The sequence below is a fragment of the Sphaeramia orbicularis genome, chromosome 21 (assembly GCF_902148855.1).
Source record: "Sphaeramia orbicularis chromosome 21, fSphaOr1.1, whole genome shotgun sequence".
Taxonomy (NCBI): Eukaryota; Metazoa; Chordata; class Actinopteri; order Kurtiformes; family Apogonidae; genus Sphaeramia; species Sphaeramia orbicularis.
In genome coordinates, this window is record NC_043977.1 from 29,276,960 (window position 1) to 29,297,707 (window position 20,748).

Below are 20,748 nucleotides of genomic sequence, written 5' to 3' on the forward strand. Positions count from 1 at the left end.
GAGGTGGACCTTACAGACCCTCGAGACCACATTGGACCTGATAGTTGCCTCACTGTCCTCACTGTTGCTGTCACTGTCTTGTAACGTATGCTGAAATTTCCAAAAATAGTCACTTGCCGAAAAAAGCGTTAAGCAGACTTCACTACAATAAGAAAAACTGGTTCAGGTTTTAAAGCAGGAAATCTAAAAACAGGTCCTGTTTCATGCATGGAACATTTAGAATTCATCTCTTTTAACTGTGCTCAGTAACTCCCTTCACAAGCTGCTCTCCCACACCACTCTGTCTTTGTAACCCCAGGTCGGGTGGGAACTCCACATTTCATGGCCCCAGAGGTGGTGAAGAGGGAGCCTTATGGAAAGCCTGTGGACGTGTGGGGCTGCGGAGTCATCCTCTTCATCCTCCTCTCGGGGTGTCTGCCTTTCTACGGCACCAAGGAGCGGCTCTTTGAAGCCATCTGCAAAGGCAAATACAAGGTCAGGAATTTATTCACAGTTTCTAAGCCGTAGATTTAAAAAGGCTTAAAAGGTGTGGATTCGTTCATTCATCATCAGAGGCACAAAGAATGTCCTCCCTTCTTTTGTTTTAAATTCTTTTTTGCAGTAATTAGTCTTCTTATATTAAGCTCATTTTTAAGCAATGTTAGCACAGAACACCACTGCAAATTTATCAGACACGTCACATATTAGGTTTTCTGTTAAAACAAGTGTTTGAATACGTAGATGAATCCACGCCAATGGGGCCACATCTCCGAGAGCGCCAAGGATCTGGTGAGACGCATGCTGATGCTGGACCCCGCTGAGAGGATCACCGTCTACGAGGCCCTGAACCACCCTTGGCTGAAGGTACAGCACCAACTTCACATCATGTCTTACTTTTTTCTGACTTAGTTACCAGCGGTGGAACCCATGCATTTGTGACACATTGTGTCAACAGTCACTCTTAAGTCAGTGAACTCTGCCAAGTGTTGTGTCATCCTCCAAACCCACATGCTTCCTTCTGCATGTGCTCTGTTCCGTCGAGGTCAGAACCGGATGTTTCAGCAAGATAATGAAACACATCCGTGACACGACATGTTGAAACTGGCAAGAATTTAGTTTTATTTTTTTTCTTGTTAACTATAAACAAAAACATTATTTGCATTTGTTAGTGTTTGTCTGATGTAGCTACATCTTTTGAAACCCCAAAATTTTCTGCAAATATTTCATGATAATATTTCAGACTAAAATTTTAAGGATGTACGAGAACATTTTAGCCACTATATGATTTAATGCGTTCATTCGGCCCTATTCAGACCTAGTATTCACATGTGTCTTCTTTGATCTACTGTACTTGACTATACCTGGACTATAAGCCACCTGACTATAAGCCGCACCGGAGTATAAGCTGCACCCACCAAATTTTAAAAGAAAAAAATATTTATACATACATATAGGCCGCACCTGACTATAAGCCGCAGGTGTCCACATTGTAACATGAAATATTTACACAGAAAGATGGTAAACAGAAAGATTATTACCTCTGCCAAGGAGGTTATGTTTTTGCCGGCGTTGGTCTGTCTGTCTGTCCGTCCGTCCATCTGCCTGTCCGTCTGCAAGATAACTCAAAAAGTTATGGATGGATTTGGATGAAAATTTCAGGAAATGTTGATACTGGCACAAGGAACAAATGATTACATTTTGGTGGTGATCAGAGGGGGGGACTGATCTGCCTTGGCAGAGGTCTGCGCTCTCCGAGTGCTTTTCTCGTTTAAATATTTATTTCCATAACTTAACTGCTTTATTCCAAACAGTGCCTGTAACACAGCAGTAGAACGGCTGGTTAAACAACCCAGAAAAGTCATTGATTGCTATCTTCATCTTCCTCCTGCGCACTGAAACCACTGAAGTTGTCTTCTTCAGTGTCGGAGTTGAACATCCTCAGAAAGGCTCCGTCACACACACCTTCTCAGTCTCTTTTTCGTTGTCACTCTCAATGGCACTTTTGTGCAGCAGCTCTATTTCCTTCTTGGACAGCCAGATCAATTGCTTTTAACTTAAAAGCTGTATCATATGCATTTTTTCATGTGTTTTCCATGATGAGGATTTGTGCATGACACACAAAATGATTGTTAAAAGTTAAGCTTAAAACTTCTTCTCTTTGCATCACCTCTTCCACCTGTCTGTCTCGCTTTTGCACTTCCTGCTAGATCACCCCCTGGAGGCCGTTAGCCCGTAAAAATCTATACTCGAGCCGCATCGCTGTATAAGCTGCAGGGTTCAAAGCGTGAGAAAAAAGTAGTGGCTTATAGTCCGGAAAGTACGGCAGTCAGAAATGGCCACCTCTAATGCCAGGCATGAGATCCAGTCACTTAAACCACATTCAGAGGTGGTCTGGGACACATGAGGCCACATGCTGTTAGCGCTGTGCACTTGAATATGTCCTGGGAGGGATTAAAGGATGACTTACTCAGCTGAAGTCCTCTGTGTAAGCACAGCAGAGGCATCATGTTAGTGTTATAAAGACGTCCCACAGTTTCCCACTGTTCTAAAGTTAACTAGCAAAGATGAAACAGCAGCGAAACATCCTTTCAGTCATTATTTGCTCCTCTGATGATTTCTTCATTGCTGATGCATTTACACAGAAAAATGACAAAGCTGACTTGCTCAATATCCAAACTGCAGGTCTGAACAGGGTTAGGGTTTCCTTTCACTTTAACCCATTTCAATTGTACTGTCCACTAGGGCTGCACAATTTATCAAGAAAATATCATTATTGTGATAATAGTGTGCAATATTCATATGGCAAAGACATGCAATACATTTTTTTTTTTTCATTAACTTTCCGTTTTACACACCTTGGGGTACCAGAGTGGTTTTCTCTATCACTCTAACATGCTAGTTTTTTGTGCAAAAAAACTGAAGTAATGCTACTGCTGCTGGTTGAATGCAAGTTTACATGTTATTAATGTTGAAAAGATGTGAATATTTTCAGAGCACAACTTTGGGCAAGGCCTGAACAATTATATTTAAAGATTTTATTTTTATCTGCAGTATTTACCAAAATAGGTAAGCAATGGATTGGTGTTTTGCTAAAGCTCTTACATGGTGGTACTCTGGCACTTTTGTTATTATGAAATACATCCATGTCATTTACACATGGTTATATGTGAATGAAATGACAAAATATTTGACTATATTTGTGTCTGAAGGTCTGTGGTATCAGCATCACTAGGTTCTTGGACAGAATTGTGTATTTGGTTGTACTAGTACAGTGTTTTGTCTTAAATTGTAAATAATTGAGTCAGCATACAAACAATTGGCTCATTTTAACATTGTTAAGGAACATTTTTCTTAGATTAAATTGGTATTTCTTTAGGTAAATGAGAAATATCACAATATTATTATCGCAGTGCTGTACACTAGGGCTGTATGATATTAGAAAAAACTGACATTGTGATTTTTTTTTTAACCCTGCGATATAAGAAAATACTCAGGAGGATATAACAGCTGTGTGGCACCAACATAAATAGTCAAACAATTTAGTTGCGTTTCCTCTTGTTGTGTCGACAGGTGCAAGACACTGTCAACACAAAACGTGTTTTATTATCATCCTTCTTGGAGCCGAAATAATTCCAGATAACTGACGTTGCTTTTCTTTTTGGCACCAAGTCTTCATTTTTGGTGATTTTCTCTTGTTCGTTGCTTATTTTTCTATGTTGTTACCAGTGACTCACTCCATGTGCAGGGGCGTGGTCTGCTTCAGCAAACTGATTAAGAAGGATTGTGATTGGTGGATCACTGTGTGAAGTGTTTGTCAGGTACCCAGGTTGAAATTAGATGAGAACACATTGAATTCATTTGCCTCCCACATCACAGGACCTGCGATGTGACTATTGCGCACACATACATCGCGATGCAGATGCTCAAACGAGATACTGTGCAGCTCTACTGTACACCCATATCGCAATTTTTGCCAATATCGTGCAGCCCTACCGTCCACAGGAATCAAAGACACATATCCATGCAACTCTCCATGTAGGTTTATTATCTCATTAAATATTTACGAAGTATGGGAGGCATCTAAGACGTGTATCCAAAGTTTTGACTTTTGTGAAACTTTATGCCAAGTCACGTATCCTAAAGCCATCAGATAATCATCAGTCACTTTCTGCTTGGTTTGGTGGCGCACAGGAAAACAATGACAGTGAGTGGTGGCCCAGCGGTGTCCCTGCTCATCTTATACTGTCAGCAAAAGCTTTTACTCTGTCGTCTTTTGCGGACTGTGATGGCGGCGAACTCGACGGACTTTTTGACAGTTCATCTGGGGGACCGGCGGTTTGTCTGGGGGCCGCCTGACACATCACTCAGATCATCACATTTGAAGGAACGTGTTCGGCTTAAATGCTACATGCTCGACCAGAAATGACTCTTCATAATTTGATGTCTGGTTTAGTCACTTTACAAGCAGCATCATACCACTCCTACTCTATCTGTTCAGGCTTAGTACTTTAATTCATGTTCGTACAGAATTTTATTTACTTAACACCAACTGTATCGTTTCAACCTAGGAGTCACAACTGTATTTCTATGTTTACATACAGCAGTAGTCTTAACAGGCGGTGCTTTCTGCACCACTGTCATGTTATAAAACCTCAGAGCAGCCTTTCTCTGGCTAATGGCACAGAGGTGTAATAATGCAACACACAGCAGTCTGAAAAAAACAGATTTCCTCTAAATTGAAATTGCAGTACTTGTTGTATTTCTGTCAGCTTCAGTGTAATAATGTTGATCTTAACAATACTATACATCATTGTACGACACAGTGATTTAGGATGCTGTTTATTTACAATAAAGCCAGCTGTTCTCGCAAAATAATCACCATCTGTGCATTATTTTGCTTATTACAGCTGTTTCCTAAATACAGTAGCAGAAAAAATTATTAGACCACCCTTGTTTTCTTGAAGTTCTTGTTCATTTTAATGCCTAGTACAACTAAAGGTACATTTGTTTGGACAACTATAATGATGACAAAAATAGCTCATACGAGTTTAATTTCACAGCTGGTCATTTTCCATGTTTTCTTGATAATAACCTAAGTCACTTCAGTTCTTACATCAATATCTATGGCATTGTACTGCCAAAAACAGTGCTTTTAGGCATTCCATGTTTTCCTTTCTGTCTGTTTTAGTCACATGATACACACAGGAGTTAATACTTGATTGCAAAACCACTGTTTTTGATGACTTTTGATGGTCTAATAATTTTTTACATGACTGTACATTGATAACTTGAGAAAAATGTGTGAATTTAGTTTCTTCTATATAAACTAATCTATTACATTTTTTGGTCTGTTTTTTTTTTTTTTTTGTTTACATATAGGTTAACAACAGTCTGTAATAAAAACAAAAAACAACAAAAGCATAACTGGAAAATAATAAATAACTGACGAAAGCCCCTAAATCGGAGCTGAAAATTCCCCCACACTTTTAAGGGTCATCCCACATGCACAGTTGAGTTGAATGGACTTTATTTTGACAGTATTCTGCTGGTGTAAGACATTTATTTGTGCTTAATTTGTTTTCTAAGGAAAGGGACCGGTATGCCTACAAAATCCACCTGCCAGAGACTGTGGAGCAACTGAGAAAGTTCAACGCCAGAAGGAAGCTCAAGGTTCGTATCAGTACACAGGCATCGGCTTGCGCGATAACACGCTCGCATTATCTCATTTTGTAAAGTCGAGATGTGCTGCGGCATCGCTAATATGTGTCTGATGAGGAGATATTTTTTGGCAGATGTTGATGTTTGTCTTGCCCGCCGCTGCCGGTGCTCTTGTGTCGTTTCAGGGAGCTGTGCTGGCTGCAGTGTCCAGTCATAAGTTTAATTCCTTTTATGGAGACCCCCCTGAGGAGCTCCATGACTTCTCTGATGACCCCACTTCCTCAGGTACACCAAACGAAACATTCTCATATCTCACATTTGTTACATATCTGTCATGCTTCCTCACTCAGGTTTCCTTCCTGTAGTGTCTCTGCACTTCTGTTTTCTCTGTCAGCCTGTTATTACCTCCAGCTGTAACTGTCTCCTATATAACATACATAAATTATACATTTAGGACACTGTTATTCCTCCAGACAATATCACAGCGCATATCCAGACACATCCATTAGCATTTAGCACAGGAAGCTAACATCAGCTTTTAAAGGCTGTTATTGCCCAACACGTTACCAGCTTTTTAATGATTTTATCTGTCTTCACAGTCACATGCATATCTCAGTTTCAGTCTAATCTGTTTATCAATTATGTGCTTTTAGAATGTTTTTTAACCACATATGCACAATCCTGTCCACACTAGTACACATATTTTACACAAAAACATGAAAATGGTGCTTTAGGTCATCAAAATGGTTATTAACCCTTTCATGCATGAATTATGACAACCTTAATCAAGATTTTTTTCTGTGTTTTTATTCTTCTTTAGGCATTAAAAAAACAATGCAATTGAAATTTTTTTTGGCGTACCTATTTTTCATGGAGTTGCAAAAATGTCTGCTCAGCTGGACAACATGCATTTAATTAAATTTTTGAAGCAAAGAAACATGCATTTACTGATATACTGTGTGAAAACTATGAAATAAAAAAAAAAATTTAATGCTGCAAATCTGATGTTTTCTCACATTTTAACATACTCTAATACTAGTCATTACCCACTTCATGGAGATAATATGCCAAAAAAAAGTTTTTGTTGTTAATTAGTCTAGTAACAATAACAAGCAATTGATTTACACTCAAACATGTCGCTGCAGATAAGTTTTATCAAGAACAGCAAAGTTACCGTAATGGTATGAATTGCAGTGTATGGGATGATGCATGAGCACCCAATGTGTTAGCTGATGTGAAATTAAAACAACAGAATCCATGAATATACAAGAGAACATGAAAGGGTTAAATGAAGATTTATGCCTATAACGCCTAACATATCATATTTGATACATGAGTTTTGAAGCCCTCTACATGATCAGTGTGATATTTTTTTCTTGAAAAACCTGATGTATACAATTAGATACATGCAATACACAGATAATCCACCAGGGGGAGGAATTCGTTCACCAGAGGCCTTTCCAGTGACACTACAAGACTGTCATTAATGTGGAAGGAGGCAGAACTTTGCCAATTTTGAAAAGGAATTACCAATTTGTCAGGCATGTTTTTGTTATATTATGTTTTTGTTTGTTCAAAAATAATAATATTTGGGCATTGAGACCCGATGTATCAAATATGATACAAAATTGAAACTCACACATGGAAATAGATACTTGAAAAAAAATTTTTGGGGGGTTGTTCAGAAGGACCAATAAAGGCTCCAGTTTCAAAGAACTGGAATTTTCTGTCAATTATTTAAGGGTTCAGGCTTTACAGGGTTAAATTTGTTAAGATATCCTTTTTTTGTGTGTGTAACTATATAAACAGGAAACACAGAGATTAGAAAACCCGATCTTCACACATGCTTATTTGTTGCTTTGCATAATGAACATCAGATAAAGCTGTTAAAGCCTTCACAGGAAGTATTTTTTCAGATGTATTGATATTACAAAAAGTTGCCGTGTGTTAACTGAATTATGTAAGAGCACAATTCTGTTTGTATCTAAGTGCTCAACAGTATCTGTACTTTTAATCCAACCTCCCACTCAAGCCACGAATACCGGAGTTGATTTTAACACCTCTGTTCTTGCAGTTTTAATATGTCAATCTGTGTATTTATTTGTCTGTTTCTGTTAATGCTTCCCACCTGCTAGGACTACTGGCAGCAGAACGTAGGTATCCCATGGGTCTTTGTGTGTAGTGGTGCGATGTGATGCATCTACCGTTTGTGTGTGTGTGCTACAGTGAAGAGTTTTCATTTTGGTAGCTTTTATAAGATACATAAAGCTGATGTATTTCACAGTCAAAGGGACTGAAATGAATGTGACTTTGTGTGTCGTAGGGGCTGTGTCTCAGGTCTTGGACAGTTTAGAGGAGATCCATGCTTTGACAGACTGCAGTGAAAAGGATCTAGATTTCCTCCACAGTGTTTTCCAAGACCAGCATCTACACACACTGCTTGATGTAAGTATCAAACACAGACATCAGTAATAGTCCTGGAAAAAGAGCCGGCCTGTTCATTTATAATCTCAGGATGGTGTTAAGTAACTTTGGCTTTTCTCTGAACACAAAAAACTGGATGATATACACAAAAATAATGTCTCAATTATATTTTTGGCAGAATGGCCATGTATGATATTGTTAATTTTGGCCCCGTATCCTCAGTTTTAAGCCAAAACTATACAAGCTGTTGTTAGCCTGTTTATCAAAGTTGAAGTGCAAGACAATTTAACATGTTAACATCAACAACAGAGGAGAGGTGTGACACTATGAACCTGTAACAAGTACATGCAAGGTTTCCATAACATAACACTGCGCACACTCTGACAATGACTCTGAGCTCATCATCTGGGATCTGTGTTACTTTGTGGTGTTTATACTGCTTTTATGATGTCCTAGTGGTACCAAAGTACACATTACATAAACACCTGCGAGTTGAAATCGATTAATCGAACACTTACCGCGAAAGAATACATGGAATAGCTGGTTTAGCAACATTAATGCTATAAGCAACCCATGATGCAATGTTCTATTGGAAATTCACTAATGCATTTTAAATGAATGTGTCTGTGAGAGGCTGAGATCTGTAGGAGAGAGCAAAGAAAGCCAAACTCTCATGACGGCTGCTTAATCTGTGATGCATCAAGTATTCACAATGTTACTTTAACTTTGGCAACAGTTTACTTTAACTCCCTATTAAGAATTTATAGGCAGTATCTCAGTTTATAGCTCATTTTAATGCCTTTGTAGCCACGCATAAGAGTATTTGGTCATGTTTTTGTTCCTCCTCCGCACTGACAAAGCCTAATGTATGAACAGGACAATTGTGTACTATATAAACAAGCAAATGTGACATAAAAATATATGTCAATGCACAGATAATGCTCATAAATCGACCCTTTTAAAACAGGCCACCTAGGTGTCTTCATGTTGTCTTTGCAATAAAAGTATCAGAAAATGTCTTTTTCCCAGTTCTTTTGGACCTTTGTTTTCAGGAAGAACTTAACTTTCAATATTTGGCCACTAATTATTATTATTATAAATAATAAATGCTTAGAACAGTGTGTTTTAGTAAAACAGAAAAAAACAGACTTGAAGGTTTTAGCATATTTTTTTAACAGAAACAACTGTAAATGTCCATAACGAAACTTTCTGAGATTGCAGAAATGAACTTTCAACTACTTTATATCTGCTCAAACATGCTTTTTGGTCTTGAACATTCAGTATCCATATTATGGCGTTTTTTAGCCTGTGTGAAAGTCTCTGAAACAGTTCCTTTCTACTTGTAATAGAGTCCCACGCTGCTGTAAAGTCTATATAGTGTCGGAAAGCTTAGGATCTCAGCTTTCCGTTGCCGTTTGAATTTTTTGGATAGTGTAAACAGTTCATGAGTTGTAGTAACTAGCGGCATTGTACCTGTGGCTAAAACGCCCTCCGGTGGTGCAACAGCGGCATTGCACCCAGACGCCTTCCCGTGTCCCGTCTTGCAACATCGATTGGACGGATGGACAAAGATGAGACAGACACGGGGCGGGGCTGAAACGTGCATTATACAGTAGGATTTGAATGCACAAAATGCAGTGCTGGAGAAATTGTCGTTGTTAAAGGGTTAACTATAGTATAATATTAATATATCTATATATTAAATCAATCTGTGACCCCGCCCCCCTGAAGGGGAGGCAAGGGGTATTATTTTTGGTTTGGTTTGTTTGTTTCTTTGTTTGTTAACACTCCAGCTGCAAAACTAATGGTCGAATTCATACCAAATTGGGTTTATAGATTGCTAGCTACATTTTGGGAACAGTAGGTCAAAGTTCAAATTTTGTATGAATTTTTAGAATCTCTTTTTTTCCCCATTTACTGATAATGGTTAAAATTTCACATGTCTGTAGCAGCAAAACTATTGGTTGAATTCATACCAAATTGGGTTTATAGATTGCCAGTGACGCAGAATAGATGTGGTTACATTTAGGGAAAAGTAGGTCAACGTTTAAACTTTTTATTAATTTTTTAAATGTTTTTTTCTTCTCCCAATTACTTATAATGGGCAAAATTTCAAATGTCTATTAAAATATTATTGTAGGTAATTCATTTATCAGACAAAGGTAGTTGTTTGGTTGCCTGCTTTACTAGTTTCCGCTACTTCCTGTAGCCTTCGTCAGAATCATCACATGATGTTGCTGCGACGTGTTTTATAGGCTGCTCAGGAGGACTGGTCACCTACAATAATTATATGTGGAAGACATATAACCTTTACCAGGTATTAAAACATCAATTTTCTTTCAAACTTGGCACATATATGGAGGCATTTGATATGCTGACGTCAGCACATGCATAGACATGATGACATCAGCTGGACCGATACCAAAATAAGCTAAAATATATGCGAGGGGTGGGGTTTATTGTGCCTTACACCACTTGGTTTAGAACAGTGTTTTTCAACCTTGGGGTCAGGACCCCACGTGGGGTCGCCTGGAATTCAAATGGGGTTGTCTGAAATTTCTAGTAATTAATAAAAATAATAATAATAAAAAAAAACAACTTACTAATAAACAATATATGGTGGGTTGAGAGAGACGGTCACATACATAAAAGACCTGACAAACTGTGAAGCTGAAACTGAAGCACTGTGGTACTGTTTATCGGTCAAATGTTCATTGTGGTCAGTTTCAGATGCTGCAGCTCTTTCATAATTCATAGTTTGAGTTCTTGTTTGTTCAGTATTAATTGTCAGCCTTGTAAATCCAAGCTGGACTGACTGTACATATCCTGACCAAGGAAAATGAAATTCTCACTTTGTGCAGTAATCTACACCTGGCTTTTCTGCCTCCTTCCATAATGATATACATTATATAGACTAAATGTCATCTGAAATTAATATTTATTTGCAACATAGTATAGCAAACTACTGTATAGTCAAAAACAAATTAATTTTATTAAAAAAAAGTCTCTGTTTTGAATGTCTGGGGTCGCCAGAAGTTTGTGATGTTAAAATGGGGTCACGAGACAAAAAAGGTTGGGAACCACTGGTTTAGAACTTTATTTCAGTGTTATGTAGTTACTGTAATTTTGCTATCTCAAAAAAAATTACCAGATGCACAAAGCAGATGTTGCATAAATCTGCAATATTTGACATTGTTCGTTTTCACTGAGTCGAAAATTTCACAAACACAAGAATCATCATTCAACCTGCCAGTCACCGAACAGCGAACATCTGTATTTGTAGTTACAGCTGGAACCGATGCACAGAAAACATAATATAGTGTGTATTTTAATATCACACACACTATGCAAAACAAATTGTTCACCTCTTTTAAAACTGTAAAATGTACCAGAGTCCGTTTGCTGTCAGCTGTAATGGAAAAAAGCCGTTCTGACGTCTATGCTGGTCGATGCAGAACCCCTTATGTGTGAAAGCAGAGCAGTAGGTGTGCTTTCCTGTTCTCTGTACGCCGCTCAGCTCTTTGCACTGGTCTTTTCTATCGCACCATTAAAAGCAGACACACACTATGCACACACACAAGGCCCCTTATTGCTCTATTGCTCTGGACGCCCTTGTAAAAGGGTTGTTTTTAGACGTATCATTAAATTATTCCCCCAGTTTCTGCGTGTAAACAAAACGGCGGCAGAAAGCAAGTGATGAACTTGACTAATGGCCGACTTCTGCTTGTTTCTGTGGCTCAGGGATGTTTACAGACAGAGATGTGCTGTGGGTCACGGCAGCAGCTTCACAACATGCTTCACACATCAGCACCATATTGGGTCAAAATACACCAGTTCCAACGGAGACGCCTGACAGCATTTTAGAATAGTTACTCCAAGAGCGTCGTTTTGTGTTTTTATGTTCCTAGTAGGACATCTGTTTTCATATCCCATAATCCATTTTGTTTATTCTGCACTCTCTCACTCTGATTTTTTTTTTATACAGATGTCTTTCTTTGACAGATCTGATTCCAATCTATTGGCAGGACATAACAGGAATGTTATTCAATGAGTGGATAGTAGCACATAATGTATAGAAGCACAAATACAGATGTTTTTTTAGATTTTATTTTTAAAGTTAACAGACTAAATATAAAATTGGAATTATTTTGTTTTCTGACACATTCCTCTTTTTATCCCTATTTCTACACATCAGTAATCACCTTTGACCATGTGCAATGATTACATACTGAGTCCCAGTTATACTTTATCTATCAAGAATAAATCACATTGTGACAGTCATTTCATGAGAAGAGATAAAAATATTTTATTCCAACTTTATGGGTGACGGTGAATAAAATGTAAGGTAGAAAACTAAACTTGTAGCGTTCTCCTTAGTGCTTTAATAAAAACCTAACAGCTGTAATGCTAAAATTAATAATTGTGACAATCTTTAACACTAATATGTCACAGAAAAGGGACAAACTGTATTTGTGGTAAATGTGAAGGTGATAAACACACCTAAAATACTTTAGGTGCAAAACTCACACACACAGTTTCAGGCAGGTTTCATTTGCATGTGTAAAACCACACATAGCAGTGCTAATCTGTGTCAGGATGTTATTTAAAGAGAATTTTCTCTCTTCTCATTTCCCCTTTTGGTCTTGGTTTGTCTTTGTCATACTTTGCAGAATTACATGTTAGCTGGTGTTGAATATTATGGTGAAAAGCTGATGGGTCAGTACAACAACAGTGCACAGAGAAAATAAAATCTAATACTCATGACTATAATGTTGCTTAACTTCCTGTTTCTGCACTTGAAGCGCTAGCAATATATCACACACAGATCTCACAGAGGCTCACAGCTGTATGTACACAGCTAAAAATAACACTCATGTAAAAGTATAGTGCTCTGTAAGTTGTCCCATAGTCAGTCCTCAGTTACTGCAGTGGCACCTAGGTTATAGTTTAATACCTTTAAAGCAGTGTTTTTCAACCTTGGGGTCGGGACCCCATGTGGATTCACTAGGAATTTTAATGGGGTTGTCTGAAATTTCTAATAATTGATAATTTAAAGAAAAACAAAACTTACTATTAAAAATATATGGTGAGTTGACAGAGACAATCACAATCCATAAAAGACATGACAAACTGTGAAGCTGAAACTGAAGCTCTGTGGTACTGTTTATCTGTCAAATGTTCATTGTGGTCAGTTTCAGATGCTGCAGCTCTTTCATAATTCATAGTTTGAGTTATTGTTTGTTCAGTATTAATTGTCAGCCTTGTAAATCCAAGCTGGACTGACTGTACATATCCTGACCAAGGAACATAAAATTCTCACTTTGTGCAGGAATCTACACCTGGCTTTTCTGCCTCCGTCCATAATAATATATATTATAAAGACTAAATTAATGTCTATTTGCAATACAGTATAGCAAACTATGACATGATCAAAAACAAATTAATTTTAGCAAAAAAAAAAAAAGTCTCTGTTGATGTTAAAATGGGGTCACGAGCCAAAAAAGGTTGGGAACCACTGCTTTAAAGGCATGCCGCCCTATTCACACAACATTATTATTTGTTTATCGTTCATTTTATTAGTTAAGATTATTTTGAATTATCAACCATGTGAATAATTTAATTTGTGGTTTATTGTTTTTTCTTTTCAGAGGAGGATAGAGAGACTTCTGTAGTTGTTATTCTTTTGAACTACGGACATTTATGTTTAGGTGGAACTATATGTTCTGTGTATATCAGCAGAAATTAAGTTGTATTGTCCTTTACTTCATGCTGTGCTCATCCTTCCATTACCTGTGCAGATGGTAGGTTCCATGTAGGTGAGAGTGCGAGAGCATAAAGATTAGTGATTAAAGATAAAGGAGGGCACAACCTGCTGTGAGGCTGCAGTCAGTGTGTTTTTCTGAATTCCCCTGCGTGTTTTTTCCATTTTCTTCAGAGTTTCTGTTAATAAAACACCACTTTTGTGCTCTTACTCATACCTGAAAGCCTGCTTCATTCAACAACAGCAACCTTGAACCCCCTGATCTGACATCTCGGCGTAACACCAACATATTATTAGTAAAGATCATTTTGAAAAATAATAATTATAATTTTCACGACATTTATGACATGATGCTATCTGTGAATCTTTGTCCAATTATGGAGAAAACTATTAGCAGTCATAGTGTAATGCCCGTCCATGTCAGTGAACTGCCCAGCCACACATTACTGACAGATATTTTCCAGTTACCTACAATTTTATCTAAACTATGACAACATTCTTGGAGCCACAAGGAATCCTTTTGGAAATTGTAGCAAGAAACACAGTTCCACAGATAATTACACTTAAGGATTCTTTGTTAGCATGAATACACTAATCTGTCAGTAATTATTTTAATGTGTTGTTTTTCTAATCCACATAACAGACATTTATTCATGGTATTATGGCCCCATAGATTACTGCATGTTATGTTTAAGACTCAGCACAATAGTATATGTGGTATAGGGTCTCAGCTGAATCCTCTTACTCTCTTAGGGGTAAATTAAAAATAATAATAATTAAAAAATAAATAAATAAATAAAGGACATCCCATTAAAAATGCATCTTGAATCTAGGGCTACACACTACAGGAAGTTTTGTTCCTGCTGTTACTTCTCTTTTAAATAAGCCTTGATGCACTTTGCTTTGTTTTAATTCTTGGGTTCTGGCTTATTTTAACGTGGTCTTAACTTATTTATCATTTATTTAGCTATTGTCCCTTGTATTATATTATATCATTATATCATGATATTTTTATCATGCTTTTTACAGGTTTGATATTGGCATTTTTAGTGATATCTGATGACTTTTACTCATTTTAGTCTGTTTTAACCATGATCAGTGAACTGCTGAGAGTACCTGTCCATGTCTTTTGTCTGTACTGTTTTTAATCTGTCTTCTGCATGTGTCCTGTGGTTTTAATGTTTTTTGTGTTTGAGATACCCTCTCCAGTATGCAGAACAAATCTACGTACGGGTATTAATGAAGGAACCTTAAACCTGGAAAAACTGTTGCATCACACTGTTTCCAATCAAGACAATTATTTAATGTAAAAAAAAAGCCAAAACTTTTACTGTTCTGGGTCTCAGTGGGTTAAACTCTAACAAAGTGTGTCTACCCAACATTATCTGCATGAAAACAACAAAGTTTACAGAGTAGTTTATTTTCCATTTGTCCATTTTTTGATAATGTCATGAAGGCAGCAGGAGATATCTAATGTTTTTCCTGCACCAAGAAGAAAGAACAAATGATGTTCTGCGAAAACTGGAATACACTTTTACTTGCAGGTCATTTATAATATTTCCTGCGTTAATGTCACAGGCTTTAAAATATATTTAGTTGGGTTTAATGTGTATAAAATGAGTGTGTATTAACCCTCAAAGACCTAAACAGCCACTGGCAACCAACTCAACTGATCTTTAATAACTGTTGATCCACTAATTCTATCAATACATGTAAATAATTGAGGTAACATGCATTTTCTGAGCTTTTCATCATCATCAGATATGACCCATTTGGACGTTCAGAGGCTCCACAGTGAACGTAGAAACACCGTCATCTTCTGCAATATGGATTTTAAGTTCAGTCAGTGATATATTTTGCTGAAAAAGCCAATTTTTCTTCTGTTTTCTCTGTTTTGATATAATAACCTTTGAATTTTATCTACGTTTTAACGAACATCTACATGATCAGTAAAGGAAATGTAGGAAAATACATGATTTTCACTGAAAAATGCAAAACACAGAGGATAATATTAACATAAATGGTGATAAATCCCTTTGGAAAGGTTAGATGTAGACTAAAATGCAGAATTTAGAAGTTGCCCCAAAAATAGTTCTTGTCTGTAAAGGTTAACATTGATCATCACATTGCACGTTATTTCATCATCATCATAACACACGACATTGCACGCTATGTGGTTATGTAATGCACAGCAGCTTTTTGCAGAAGGAAATTTTGCGTGGGTGTCATTTCCTAATTAATTAACAATAGAGCTCTGCCTGATATAGCATACATGAGACTTACAGGTTCTCCATGCAGAGTGAACCATCAGCCACAATTTGTCTGGGCCAGTTTATCAAACAACTAAAGTGGAAGGAACATGATAAAAACTACGAAAATGGAAGATTTTATTCCAAAAAGTAAAGCAACATCACCAGAAATGTTGGAACCAATTGGACAGCATTAAAGTTGAAAAAGGAACACTTTACACTCAACAAAGTCTTCAGAGTAAAAAATTTATTTTTCAGCCTTTATTTTTATGTCTCATGCAGATTAATTTCTCTGTAAAATAATCCCAATCATTCTACAACTATTTCTAAAGATAAGTTATTCATCATCTGGTGAAAATGTGTGCATTTTTAAAGTTGAAATATAAACAACAGGATAAAAAAACAATGCAATATCAATATTTTTACAACATTGTGAAACTCTAACATCCATTTCACTTGTGTCTCCTTTGTGCTGTTACGTCTGGTAAATTCCAGTAAAACAAGAACAATTTAAAGGGGTCATATTTTGCTAAACCCACTTTTATTAGTCTTCAGTACATTTATTTGTGTATTTGGACCCTAAGAGTTGAAAAAGTGTGAATTTGAACCCTCCAGGTCCTGCAAAGCTATCTTTATATTCATTTTGGCAAAAATCGAGTGGATTTCTGCAACCTGTTTTAAATCGTGCTTAATTTGTTACGTCTATAACTGGGTGCTTCTATGAAACTGGTCCCTGAAAATAGGACAGAGGGGCTAAAAATTCAAACCAGATGTAGAGTAATGTTATGAAGCAAGTTTGGAGGCACTTTGGGTCTATGGTTACTGGTTATGGTTACTGATTACTATGGTAATGGTTACTTACTGAGATAAAAGAGAAGCTATTTTTCAGATAAAACACATTTTCATATTATTTTACATTATATTTAATTCAAAAATCTGCATGTAACATAGTCAAAAGGACACAAAAACTACGTGCTACTATTTTTTTTAGTATCTCTTTATTCTCTCACAGGTACATTTTGGGAATTGAACTAATTATGCAAGACAGAGTGTTTCACAAAAATGACCGCTGTTGCAAAATCGTTCATGATTATATGCGTTTAAATGGGCAGGTTCTGTATGTAACACCAGTGGACACGATGGGTTACACGCAAAACCTGGAATGAGACTAATTCATGAAAAACCCTCATGTTTGAATTAGAAGAACCACTAGGATCATCAAATTTAACAGTGTCTTTATTTATAGCGGTATATACGATCATTTAAAGACATGTTTTCTAGATCAAACGCACTGACACCTATTTTCCTGTCCCAATTTTGGTCCTATTTTTGCCCCCAATATTTTATTAAAAATTCATTAATTTTGGGATGGCTCAGAGCAAGAGTATATATATATATTTTTTTTTTTTTTTTTGCATTTATCTGAGGTTATCATTAGGTACATCCTGGGGGGAAATATGTCTAAATTTCTCTGGCAGGTTGGCAAAGTGGCAGGTACCAAAATGAACCCAGGTTCATAGAAGCACTCAACTAGTTATGACATTTGCACATATAAGGTCAAGACTTCTGACGATCATCATAATTGTTTATCAGCAGCAGCGGTTGTAGTCCATACTGAAAATATGTCTAAACTTCGAGTCGATTACCTAAAATGTTCAGTTCTTGGTTGTATTAACGAACACAAGTGGCTGAACAGGACAGGGCAGCACAGTCAACAACCTGGAAGGGGTGGGGCATGAAGTGGCTCATCTGCATTTAAAGGGCCAGTGCTCAAAACGACCTTTCTGGTGTCATTCATCAGAAATAGGGTTGAAAATGGACCTGTGGAGTTAAATTAATGAAGAATTCAGACCCAAGCATAGCATTTACAGTTTATGTAGACCACAGGGAAATATTTTAAAATGCATAATTCTATTAAAAAAAGAAAAATATCACTTCTTTAAGTCTCTCTGAGTTTGTCATACAATTTATCACGTTGACAGCAGTGTGTGTGTGTCACAGTTCTGCCACAAACCATCTCTGAACTAGTTGTTTTAATTATAATTTCACTTCCCCTCTCCCTTTTTGGAGCTGGTTCTGTGTCAGAACCTCAAACATTTGCTTGTCTCATTTCCAGTGAATGTAATAGAAATATTTAAGTTGGCTCCCCCTGAAGGAAGTGGTTTGCAGAACAGGTGTGTGTATTGTTTTAAAGGCCGTCCCAGTTGCTGCAGGCTGAATAGGTTGAAGTGGGTTTTCTAGAGACTGAGTGGTTGTGCCAAGTCTGTGTGTTCAGCAGTGTCAGTGTGAGCCTGGGGCTGCAGATGTCTCCCTTTCAGCCTCAGCTTCACACCCCTGCCCTGTCTCGGGGAGGAGGGGGAAACAGAAAAGGAGACAAGTGTGTACATGTGAACAATGGCTTCTATTGTAAGACCTCAGTGCCATTCACAACAAGCGCAGCCTCCATCACTATCTGTGTGGCTGAGCGCTGCATCCACTTCACTGAAACACACACAAACAGGCCGGAGGAAACCAGAAATCCAGTCTACAGCCAACGCATGGATCCTTCTGGCTCCGATACGTTGGGTCTGGTTTACTCTCTGCGGGCTGCGTTTTTCCCATGAACCACTTGCTGACTCTGGGGTGAGTGTGTTTTCATCCCTTTTTCTTTTCGATGTGTTCGCGTTTTGTTTTTTTGTTGTTGTTTTTTTTATTTTCAAGACATGCCTCAAGCTCATTTGAAGTCACCCAGGCATCCCCTCTGTGTGTTTTGGTGTTTGACATGTATAACGAGGCACTTTATCCAAACACATTTGTATTTCCGAGCTGGTTTCAGAAGCTCCTTTGGCTTCTCGGTTAATGGAGGTAGAGCAACAATAATAAGTTGCCCTCAAGGAAATTACGTCTGCATTTTCTTGACAATAGAAAATGAAGACATCATATATTGTCTTAATAGATGTAGCTGTTTAAAGTTTAATGTCGTCATGCGCTCGTCAGGCGGATTTTTAAACCGTGGCGTGTGCTTGTCTGCATATTACAGTGCGCTGTTGTTGTCATCCACTTCACAGCATGTGATGCATGTTTTAGCACTAAATCCCAGAGGTCAAACCACACACAGACACACACAACAGAGTACAATACAACCCACAGGCGGTCTGGTTTGTTTTCATGGTTTTATGAGGATTTCCTTGGCAGTGTCAAGTGTGTTCTTCCAGTATTTTACATCAAAGTACTGAACTTAGAAAAATAGATAATCCGACTTTACTTTGACAGTGTTAATATTAGCATCCTTATCTAATTTATTGCAAAAAAATCCATATTTCATGAGTGAAAATAAAACCATTGTGAATCATCTAAGGCCAGTGCTGATATAGTCAAACGTCTCTGACATATTTGACATCAGAGGTGACCTATGCCCCCCGACACACGAGTGGATACCCCCATTTTTAAGTATGAGCCAATCAGACTTATTTTTCATGCCTTCTTTTGTTTTGAAGTATTTGTCTCTTTAGTTTTTTGTAGTTTGACCACTCCTCTTACATTTCATTTGTTTTCATCTCTATAGAACTATTATTTCCGCTACTGTTGACTAATTTCATATAATTATTCACTGCCTTATCCTTTATCTTATCATCCTGAGACCCAGCAATCTGTGGTTTACCTCTGTATGGGGACAAGAGTTTTACAGCTTTATTAAAAAAAACCTCCAGAGACATTCCATACAAAATAAAAAAAATATATGCAGTACTGTGCAAAAGATCCAATCTGGATATATGGGAAGTATGTGCAGCATTAAAAACCAAAGTTTCAGGGAAAAACACCTTCTATAAACCAAAGTGGCAGTATTTAGTCTTTTGCACTTAACATGTCTTTGACCTTTTTTTTCCAGACAATATGAGATTTATTGCATTCATTTTCTGATGTTTTATACCAGTTTTCATTCAACACATGTCAGATGTTTCCAACAGTTTGCGCTCCTTCTTGTTTTGGGGTCAAGGGTCACATTAAATAGTGACAACCTATTTAGTTCAGTTTTTGTGCATCTGTTATGGCTGTGCATGCATTTCCTGTAGGTTCTTGTCATATTTGAAGAAATCCTGCAGAAACAGCAAACCTAGAGGTAGTCAAAGACTTTTACACAGTACTGTATGTGTATATAATTATATATAGAAAAAAAATGTTGCATCACGCTGTTTTTAGCAAGGCAATTATTTAATGCAAAAAAGTAGAAACCTTCCTGGGTCTCCTTGTATTGATCCTTTTATATGTAATATTCATGTACTTCTGTGTCGATATCTGTAACTACAGAACTTGACATCTAATTTAATGGACTGTAGCGCCGCATTGTGGTGCGATATGTAATAATGTAACTATTTTTCACCTCATTATGTAATAACGCCGCATTTTGTGATAATGTACCGCATTTTGTACTAAAATTCTTGAATGCATTTTGTAATAAACTTTGCTGCATTTTGTAATAACTTCCAGAATCTAAGTGCACCAGTAAGTTTCTTGTCAGTAATACTTAATTAGTGCAGCTTTAGTCTGTAGCTCACAAACACATTCTCCATTAGAATGAATACAGTTACATTTAGGTTTGACCAATGAAACTTTCATTAAAATGTGAATAAAACTTTTTTTTTAATGAATTCTAATTAAGCTGGAATGCTTAATGTTGTTCGGCTGATATGGTGGTTT

At 37.2% G+C, this 20,748-nt stretch overlaps 1 protein-coding gene across 17 annotated transcripts in view; it reads left to right on the forward strand.

Annotated features, from left to right (window-relative positions):
• The window catches only part of caska (calcium/calmodulin-dependent serine protein kinase a), a 198,879-nt gene that overhangs the window by 117,447 nt on the left and 60,684 nt on the right, over positions 1–20,748 (forward strand). For 12 of the 17 annotated variants that reach the window (XM_030125752.1, XM_030125754.1, XM_030125743.1 and 9 more), the window contains exons 7-12: positions 299–474; positions 721–843; positions 5,566–5,649; positions 5,823–5,922; positions 7,773–7,790; positions 7,961–8,082. In XM_030125752.1, coding sequence (XP_029981612.1) covers positions 299–474; positions 721–843; positions 5,566–5,649; positions 5,823–5,922; positions 7,773–7,790; positions 7,961–8,082 — 623 coding nt within the window. The remainder of the gene's footprint in view (positions 1–298; positions 475–720; positions 844–5,565; positions 5,650–5,822; positions 5,923–7,772; positions 7,791–7,960; positions 8,083–20,748) is intronic. The other 5 variants (XM_030125745.1, XM_030125751.1, XM_030125757.1 and 2 more) reach the window with 1 other exon arrangement.